The sequence below is a fragment of the Solanum dulcamara genome, chromosome 11 (genome assembly GCF_947179165.1).
Source record: "Solanum dulcamara chromosome 11, daSolDulc1.2, whole genome shotgun sequence".
Lineage (NCBI taxonomy): Eukaryota > Viridiplantae > Streptophyta > Magnoliopsida > Solanales > Solanaceae > Solanum > Solanum dulcamara.
In genome coordinates, this window is record NC_077247.1 from 46,801,018 (window position 1) to 46,810,538 (window position 9,521).

At 33.3% G+C, this 9,521-nt stretch overlaps 3 protein-coding genes across 3 annotated transcripts; 2 read left to right on the forward strand and 1 right to left on the reverse strand.

Annotated features, from left to right (window-relative positions):
- Nucleotides 1–954: 954 nt before the first annotated feature.
- LOC129872647 (phenylalanine ammonia-lyase-like) lies at nucleotides 955–2,092 on the reverse strand. Its single transcript, XM_055947579.1, has 3 exons — nucleotides 1,994–2,092; nucleotides 1,544–1,603; nucleotides 955–1,272 (listed from the first exon to the last, which is right to left on the reverse strand). Exons 1-3 carry the CDS (start codon nucleotides 2,090–2,092, stop codon nucleotides 955–957), a joined length of 477 nt encoding a protein of 158 aa, XP_055803554.1.
- Nucleotides 2,093–3,339: 1,247 nt separating this feature from the next.
- LOC129874160 (phospholipase A1-II 1-like) lies at nucleotides 3,340–5,296 on the forward strand. Its single transcript, XM_055949405.1, has 2 exons — nucleotides 3,340–4,113; nucleotides 4,433–5,296. Exons 1-2 carry the CDS (start codon nucleotides 3,472–3,474, stop codon nucleotides 5,048–5,050), a joined length of 1,260 nt encoding a protein of 419 aa, XP_055805380.1. The 5' UTR covers nucleotides 3,340–3,471; the 3' UTR covers nucleotides 5,051–5,296.
- Nucleotides 5,297–6,912: 1,616 nt separating this feature from the next.
- Nucleotides 6,913–8,617, forward strand: LOC129874972 (phospholipase A1-II 1-like). Its single transcript, XM_055950382.1, has 2 exons — nucleotides 6,913–7,775; nucleotides 7,858–8,617. Exons 1-2 carry the CDS (start codon nucleotides 7,065–7,067, stop codon nucleotides 8,440–8,442), a joined length of 1,296 nt encoding a protein of 431 aa, XP_055806357.1. The 5' UTR covers nucleotides 6,913–7,064; the 3' UTR covers nucleotides 8,443–8,617.
- Nucleotides 8,618–9,521: the final 904 nt, after the last annotated feature.

A 9,521-nucleotide genomic window follows, 5' to 3' on the forward strand; every position in this document is an offset into this window, starting at 1 on the left:
TGCATATTATTTTGAATACAACAAACCAAACATTCAATAAGAAATAATCTCAGTATAACTTATTCCATCATAACTAGTCTCATCATAACTTGTATTCAAACCAAACGACCCGTTAATCTATAAATATGGACTCTTTTCATTTTGAATATGACAAATCAAACAAGCAATAAAAAATACTCTCAGCATAACTTATTCAACATAACTAATTCTATTGTAACTTGTATCCAAATCAAACTATACCGGATTCCTTCAGATAGTAGCATATTTCAATGGCCCAATACCATTCTAATGGGCTGTTCTAAGTTGGTGGTGTAATTTGATGCCCACTATTTTACTCAAACCATTTTTTTTTTTGGGTTCCTAATTAATTACCTTCTGGTAATATATAATAAAATGAACTTTACACTGAGGGATCAGATTAGACTTGGTAAATTCCAACTTCAGAAAATAAAAGTTTGAAACTTCAGATCTCAAGTTTGAAATTTAATTTAGAAGTAACTAAAATTTAACAAACTCCGGCTAGGTTTAATTCTTACATCGGGCAACGGGCGTACTATTACTTCGATTCATACGAAGGACTCCAACTTCTTATATCTAAGAGTTTATTTATAAGGTGTATACTTTATCTAAATCTCATAGTGAAAAAACCCAATTATAATTTATTCTTCATTTTTCTTAAATTACTCGATTTTCCTGATTTTTCCCAAATTTCTGATACATTAGTGGTTCTTCTGATACATCACATTTTGGGTGTATAATAATTAATGCTGTTGATTTATTTATGGATAGTAACGTAATTTAAGTTAGGATTGATTGTTTCAATCAATTATCGTGCTAATTAAGAGAAATAATCCTTAAAAAACGTAACAGTTATGAAGAGAAAGAAAATCTCAAAAAACAGAGCATAACTGTGAACAAAAAATTCAATCCAAAATTTAATTTTCATCAAGATATTCATCTCGTTGACAAAACTTCAGACATAACAGCAAGAATATTGGACTCAAACAGGACCATTGATGACATACCAGAACCAACTGCTGTATCATTCACAAGTGCAAGTCCTTCCTTAGGCTGCAGCTCAAAAAATCCATCTATAACTCCAGCAATGCGGAACGCTTCCTCAGCATTAAGTTTCTCACCATTGGGTCCAACAGCCTTGGAATTAGGCCTACTAGTGAGCAAACCAACAGTGTAGGACAACGGGACAAGATCACTCGAGGCAGTGATCGTGCCACGTAGAGGCAAACACGGGGTTTTATTGTTGTCGATCAACTTTGTAATTGCTTTCAAGATTTCAAATCAACAAGATGTATCAGAAATATTAAAGCTTGATACATGATAATCTATTACAAAAATAAGATGTATCAGAATCATTAAATCTTGATACATGAGAATCTAATACATAAACAAGATGTATCAGAATCATTAAATCTTGATACATGAGAATCTGATACATAAACAAGACGTATTAGAATCATTAAATCTTGATACATGAGAATCTGATACATAAATTAGATGTATCAAAAGCAGTAAAGATTGATACATGAGAATCTGATACATAAACAGGATGTATCAGAATTGTTACATCTTGATACATGAGAATCTGATACATAAACAAGATGTAACAGAAGAACTAAAGCTTGATACATGAGAATATGGTACAAAAACAAGATGTATCAGAAGCAGTAAGGCTTGATAAATGAGAATCTGATACATAAACAAGATGTATTAAAAGCAGTCAAGTTTGATATATGAGAATATGATACATATACTTTCATCTTATATTCGAGTTTGATACATGAGAAAAACTTAAAAGTCTGTTAAATTGTTGAATAGCCAAAACAATGTTTACTATTGGTGCAAAAGCATAATTGTACATTTTACTACTATAAAATTCAAAAAAAAAACTACTCGACGTCCATTGGTTCTCCTTGACTAGGAGAGATGAAATCTCTCTTAGGTTTTTTTGGATCGTCATTTTCGCTAACATAACCATTCTTGGCCTTCTGACAACCATAATTCCACAATAGTGCGGCATATCTTGAATGGAAGAATTCGGCATGTAGAGCAATAGCTGGAATAGAAATTCCATCACTAAGATATTAGGCAAAAATAGACAGGAAAACACCATAATCCCTGCAAAAAAAGGAATACACAACTTTTAAAAAAATAAAATTGACATATAAATGATTTAAATACAACTTGAACTCGATACATAAACAGGATGTATTAGAAGCATTAAAGCTTGATATATGAGAATCTGATACATAAAAAAATGTATCAGAAGCAGTAAAACTTGATACATGAGAATTCGATACAAAAATACGATGTATCAGAAGCATTAAAGCTTGATACATAAGAATCTGATACATAAACTAGATGTATCAGAACCAGTGAATCTTCAGAAAAAATGACATTTTAAAAAAACACATTTTATATGAACTCATACCTTTGGGAGATTAGGGCGTGTTGTAACCCCTTCAATCTGCTTGTCTGCTTCTTTGGGTGCATGTTGAACAGGAGATTTCGACTTCAATTTCTCACGTAGCTTATCCATCACTGCTCGATTGTTACGATGTTTGGATCTAACCTCATCGCAATCTTCCCAAGATGAATCAGAACCCGATGAATCAAGAATTTCTTGATTTTCATTCAACTGTTTGAGACCAACACTAAAAGATGGAGCGGATTTCATATATATCAGTGAAGAATATGAGTAAAAAAAAATAAAAAGTTACAGAAGAAAACAGAGGAAATCGAATGAGGTGAGAATGAAGTGAGATTCCAGATAAGGAAAAACTTGAATATACCTTACTTAGAAGCTTGAAATTGAGTAATAGATGGACCGAAATTGAAAAAAAAACTGCCAACGACGAAGCTATAGATTAGGCGTGAATTTAGGATAGTTGAGTGAAGTTAAATGTGATGTATCTGTGAGATGGAGAGATAGTTAAAAAAAAGAGAAATTTTTAATATTTTTTTATATGATAAAAAATATTAATAAATATAATATTATAATATGTGTAAGTAAGTAATTTTCCCTTAAAACCCAATATCTTATACATCACTGGCCACATAGTCCACAACGTCCTATAAAATTTGGCCTTTCAAGGCTTGCTCCGCCAAGTTCAAGGGAAACTCTTTAAACAATTAGTCACTATATTGGGCCTTTTCAGAATATCCAATCCAAGCTTCCACCAAATAATGTTTTTGTCCTTTACGAGCAAAGCCAATCCAAATGGGCCCTAAAAAGGAAAACAACACAGGTGGAAACGAGGGAGAAATTACTTTTGTTAAGGCATCTGCTTTATCATTCCCCCCCCCCCCCCTTTTTTTTTCCCTGTTTCCAGAGTGTTCCTCTTTGCTTAGCTCTTTCCTAAAGTAGAAGAAGAAATTTGGAAGAGATCTGCTCTACCGGATCTTCAAAATTAGTACCACTTGTAATTACTCCATATTTATTGGAGTATCTATATGGCATGCATAAACAGAGGATGGGATGTTGTAAGTAGAAATATCAGGAGCTGCCTCACAAGGAAAAAGGGGATCGAAAACAGAGACAACAGCATAGCAGAAAGATGGGAGATTTTGAGTGGAAAGAACAATTGGGAAGGCTTACTTGACCCTTTGGATTACGATCTTCGACGATACCTTATTCACTATGGTCAAATGCCTCAAGCCATCTGCGATTCATTCAACAGTGAAATAGCTTCAAAGAATTTAGGAACAAATCGATACTCCAAAAAGAATCTCTTCACAAGAGTGGGGCTCGACAAAAACAACCCCTACAAATATCAGATCACCAAATATATCTATGGAGCTTCAGATGTACCAAGTAAAACTGAAAAGATCAAAGCATCAAATTGGGTCGGGTTTGTTGCTGTTGCCACTGATGATGGTAAAGTTGCATTAGGAAGGAGAGACATTTTAATTGCTTGGAGAGGCACCATGTGTCCTGCAGAATGGAATGATGATGATGACTGGGTTTTGGTCCGACCCACAGAAATCTTTGGAGAAAATACAGATGACATTCTTGTACACAGAGGTTTTTATTCAATTTATACTTCTCTTGATGACGCTTCAAAATTCAATCGAACAACTAGTGCCAGAGACCAGGTGAGCTACCTCCCTGTTTTCTTTTTATACCGTTTTTATTTTAATAAATTGGGGGAAGCAAAAAGGGAAATGAGTGAGGAGCACCAAAAAATTCCAACTAACCTTCTAACATTTCTAATATGTTTATGTTTAGACATAGGTTTAATACTTACAATATTTAGCACTATAATTTAAGCTTCTCGTTTACTAGATATAGAAATATCACCACACGTTCAAGGCCATAAATTCTAGTGTACTTTTGATACTTGTGAAAAGTCTTTTTCGATTAGCAACACTACTCTTTGAGACACATTCAAATTTTATGCTTTCAAACAAATAGGTTCTTGAAGAAGTTAAACGGTTGGTGGAGCAATACAAGAGAGACAACGTTAGCATTACTCTAAGTGGCCACAGCATGGGTTCAGCATTGGCCACACTATGCGCAGTTGACATAGTTGTCAACCAAATCAATAAGGAGTATCCAGTAACTGCATTTTTATTTGCTAGCCCACGAGTTGGAGAGGCCAATTTCAAGAAAGCTTATAAAAAATTGAAAAATCTTCAAATCTTGCGGATTAGCAATGCCCTTGATGACGTTCCGGAAAAGCCAGACCGTGGACAGGTCGAAGGTTCTGGAACAGATTGGAGAGTGTATGAAGATGTTGGCTTTGAGCTTCCAATTGATACTACAAAATCAGAGTACCTAAAGAAAGGCATAAATAATCATATTCTGGAAGTTTATCTGCACGGAGTTGCTGGAACACATGGACCAGAAGGAGAGTTCAAGTTGGAATTAAATCGGGATATTGCTTTGGTGAACAAGGAAGCGCCCTTATTGAAGGATGAATATGGTGTACCAGCGGTGTGGTGGATCGTGAAAAATAAAGGAATGGTTCAACAAGAAGACGGATCTTGGACTCTCAATGATCGTGAGGATGATAGTGATCTTTCAGAATAAAATATATCAATTTCTCAAAAACATTTTTTTTTTGATCTGGGCAATGCGATCTGTTTTTCGGTATGTATCCTATCTTTATGATAAGTGTAATATGTTAGACTTCTAATTGCTTTGCAATTAATTTTGATCATGTGGTTGGTTGGTTTGGATAAATGGGGTAAAGCCGTATAATGTATTCCTTCCTTGAAAATTTAGCAAGAAGGCAAATGATGCATTAAGATTAAGGATCAACCATTAATTACATTACTATAATTGTATTTAATACTAATAGAAAAGTATATAATTGCAAAAGAAAAGAATACCTTTACTTGGGAGGGACGGGAGGATACAACAAATCATATGTTAATACGGTAAGGTGAAATATTTATTTTTAGAATAGGGCCAAATAAAATGAACTATTCCAACCAATGCTGTCGTGATAATGACAAGGCGTTATTGAGTAAAGGACTTCTCAATGTGAAATAGCGATGTGTTCATTCTCCAAAAGAAGCAACATTAAGTGGCGGCCACAAAATTCCTTTTCTTAAAATGCAAGAATCATGACTTGCTATGTGAAAACGGCAAGGATTTCCCATTTTGTTTTAATTACATGGTTGCTTTTTTATTTGATCCAACCACCATGTTGTCTCTTCTTTTGTTTCATTCGGTGTTAATCTAGTTTGATTCGCGTAAACCTTATTAAAGTGAAAAGTAGTATATTCTACTATGATATTTTTCATATTTAAAATACGAACTTAAGACATCTATTAAGGGTGAAGAGATTCAGTTCATATATACCATTACAACCTTCGTAGTCATGTTGTCAATTCGACTTAATGTAGATATTTTATTTTAACGCTTTCCTTTATTTTCTTAAATCTTTTCTTTCCACTATATTTTTGCTCTTTCCAACTTTTAAGAGAATTGGTCCGATAAAAAACTTAGGATCATTTGGATCACGAACTAAATTGTATCGTGATTATAATATAGTGCATAAAATTGTAATATAAAGACTAATAGGTACTATATTTTTTGTGCATATGTTTTTCTTTTAGAAAATGAGACATGCCAGCGTAACATTTAAAAGTTAACCCTTGTTTTTAAAGTATCTTGAAAATTAAAAGAAGACCCTATCAAAGTTATTTTTGGTCTCGGATGTGCTTTAATATTCCCTTAAAAGAAAATCATCATTTAAGATTTTTTTTTAAAATTTTGGATCTGATATAAAATAATATGAGGTTCAGTATCTATGAAATTATGATGGCATTGGTTATACTGAAAATGAAATTTCGACTGGACTGATTTTATACCAAAATTATATTTCTAGTTCCAGTAACGTCCAAATAAAATGATCCCTATAAGAAAATAAGGAGGCCAAAATTAGGACTTTTTCTGAGTAGAAATTAATTTAGCTCATGAAATGAATGGAGAGAAATTTATGTTTGAAATTGTTTTTGCAATGTCAGCATGACAGCCAGAGTACAGAATGGAGATAACAAAAGCAACAGCAAAACTTGTCAAGATAAATGAATGATTGCAATTTGGTTACTGAAAAGAAACAACGAGAATAATTTGCCCATAAAATTGGAAAAAATATTTGACTCTATCTTGTAGAAGAAAAAATAAATAAAAAATCGTGTAGCACAACTCACACTATAATCACTCAAAAATTATTTCCTTAAATGATATTTTTACATTGTCTTGCACCAGATAACATTATTTTTATAGACAAGAAAATTTATTGCTATGATTATGACATTATTAATTTGTTTATAAACTATTAATTATCTTAATTATGATTAGAATCTTGATTTAATCAATTAAAATCTTAGTCATTAATTCAAGCAAAGTAAGAACATGAGCTAGATCTATGAATATGGGAATATATATATTTGGCCGCCCAATTAATGAGGATATCTAGAACCAACACAGTTGGACCACCACAAGTTTTGCCCAAACCTCTACTGATATTTAAATTCGAATGTTGAAGTACAATAAAAAAGCAGAATAACTAACAAATACCACAAGAGCAAAAATGTTCAAAGCAAGAAAAAACCCAAGGGGAACCATAGGAAAGATGCCCATGCCCATATTGTTATTAGCACTTTGCATCTTTTCTATGGTTTCTCCGACCATAGAAATGATGAAAAATCCAAACAAAAATATGGGCAATATAACAGAAAGATGGAGGCTTCTTAGCGGAAATAACAATTGGGAAGGGTTATTAGATCCACTTGACAATGATCTTCGTCGATACCTCATTCACTATGGTGAAATGGCACAAGCAGCTCGAGACGCCTTCAACACCAACAAAATGTCAAAGTATGCTGGAAGTTGCCGATATTCTAAGAAGAATTTCTTTTCTCAAACGGGGATTGAGATATCGAATCCGTTCAAGTATGAGGTAACCAAATATATTTACGCGACATCATCTATACAAGTTCCGGAAGCATTCATCATAAAATCATTGTCAAGGGAAGCTTGGAGTAGAGAGTCTAATTGGGCTGGTTTTGTTGCTGTAGCTACTGATGAGGGGAGAATTGCATTAGGAAGAAGAGATATAGTGATTGTGTGGAGAGGAAGTGTTCAGACTATGGAATGGTTTAATGATTTCGATTTTATTCAAGTTTCAGCATCTAAAATTTTTGGTGAAAAATCTGATCCTAAGGTGCATCACGGTTGGTATTCTGTTTATACCTCAGATGATTCGCGATCACCATTCAATAAGGCCAGTGCTAGAGACCAGGTAAATTCATTTATTATGTCTTTTCTGAATTTACCATTAGTTCTGTTTGGATAGAGAGTAATAATCACGAATTCCATTTTAGGTGTTTGGTGAAGTTCAAAGATTGGTGGAACAATACAAGAACGAGGAAGTTACCATAACGGTAACAGGGCATAGTATGGGGGCAGCCATCGCAACATTAAATGCAGGGGATATAGTTTTCAATGGAATTAACAAGGGATTTCCGGTCACTGCATTTCTATTTGCAAGTCCTAGAGTGGGAGATGAAAATTTCAAGAAGACCTTGTCCCAACTCGAAAATCTTCGATCTCTGAAAATCCGAAATGCCCCGGATATAGTTCCAAACTACCCGTTGTTCGGCTATTCAGATGTTGGGATCGAATTGGTCATTGACACTAGGAAATCGGGCTATTTAAAAAGTCAGGGAGATCAGAGCAGTTATCATAATACGGATTGTTACTTGCATGGAATTGCTGGAACACAAGGATCAAAAGGAGGATTCAAGCTAGAAGTGGAACGAGATATTTCACTGGTTAACAAGTATTTGGATGGGTTAAAAGATGAATATGGAGTACCAACTTCGTGGTGGGTTGAGAAGAATAAAGGAATGGTTCAACAACAAAATGGATCCTGGATTCTCGTGGATCATGAAGATGATGATTTTTAGCTCTCTTTCAAGCAAAAATATAGATCTTAGATTTGTGAACAGAGAAAAATATGCACGGGTTTTGATTCATCAGATAGACACGTATGAGAAAGGATAAATTTCTTATCTTTTGTGTTATATTTGGAGGCAAGGCCAAACGATATATAACATCTCAGACGTGAGTTTTTTTTTTTTTTTATAATTTATATATATATTTTGCTTCAATATACACTAAAAATTGCGGCAATATTAAATATCACTACAAGAAAAATAACTTTTAGCGGCAATAAATAGGCACATTAACAAAGAGTGTTAAAATCTTTATCGGCAATAGTTAATTGCCATTAGATTAAATATCACTCTAGGATTTAGCGACATTTACAAAGAGTGTTAATTGCCTCTAAAAAGACATTTTTAGTATCAATTAAGCTATTGAAGTTAATTAATTATCGCTAAAGATCATTTTTGACATAGTGTATGAATATTTATTACTAGTGCTCTATATAAAATGTAGCTATGGATGCAACATTAACATAATTGACGCTAAATATTTTTGCGACAATAAATGTTGTCGTTAAGCAAATAATGTATTGTCACTAAATATCTTTCTTGTAATAGTGATACAAAACGGACAATTCTATACCAATCTCTCCAGATAAGCTAAAGGTCTCTTACTACTGGACAAATTAATTGTAATGACCTGTTAGTTTCCCCAGCAGAAGGTTGATACTTGTTTGATTCTAAAGTCTTTCATAAAGATTCTTTCCGTAAATTTAAGTAAAAATTTTGGACTTTTCGATAACTTCAGTTAGTTAGTTAATGGGTGGTTTTAAATATTTAATTTGAAAAGATAATTAATGGGCCAAATCCATAATTGATTTAATACCCTATATCATTTGACCCATGTGAAAAAAATGAATTAAATTAAGTAGGGTTTACTATTTTTGAGTTATAACATAAAGGAACCTCGGCGTCAAACACTATTGTGTCAGGGAGGCTAACTTTGCTCTTCAGGTAAAAGCCTAAACACAGCCTTAATCTCACTTTATACATATTAATTGTAAGCGCCTGTACATAAATCAATAACATATTGATTGGTT

Bases quoted from the DNA above. Each gene is read 5' to 3' on its own strand.
- LOC129872647 (XM_055947579.1), bottom strand. From the start codon at position 2,092: ATGGAATTTCTATTCCAGCTATTGCTCTACATGCCGAATTCTTCCATT. The intron at 1,604-1,993 runs GTTATGTTAGCG...TTTATGTATCAG, and splicing joins TTGTCAGAAGGCCAAGAATG to ATTCTCATGTATCAAGATGT. The intron at 1,273-1,543 runs GTATCAATCTTT...GCAATTACAAAG, and splicing joins TTTATGTATCAGATTCTCAT to TTGATCGACAACAATAAAAC.
- LOC129874160 (XM_055949405.1), top strand. From the start codon at position 3,472: ATGGCATGCATAAACAGAGGATGGGATGTTGTAAGTAGAAATATCAGG. The intron at 4,114-4,432 runs GTGAGCTACCTC...TCAAACAAATAG, and splicing joins CAACTAGTGCCAGAGACCAG to GTTCTTGAAGAAGTTAAACG.
- LOC129874972 (XM_055950382.1), top strand. From the start codon at position 7,065: ATGTTCAAAGCAAGAAAAAACCCAAGGGGAACCATAGGAAAGATGCCC. The intron at 7,776-7,857 runs GTAAATTCATTT...ATTCCATTTTAG, and splicing joins AGGCCAGTGCTAGAGACCAG to GTGTTTGGTGAAGTTCAAAG.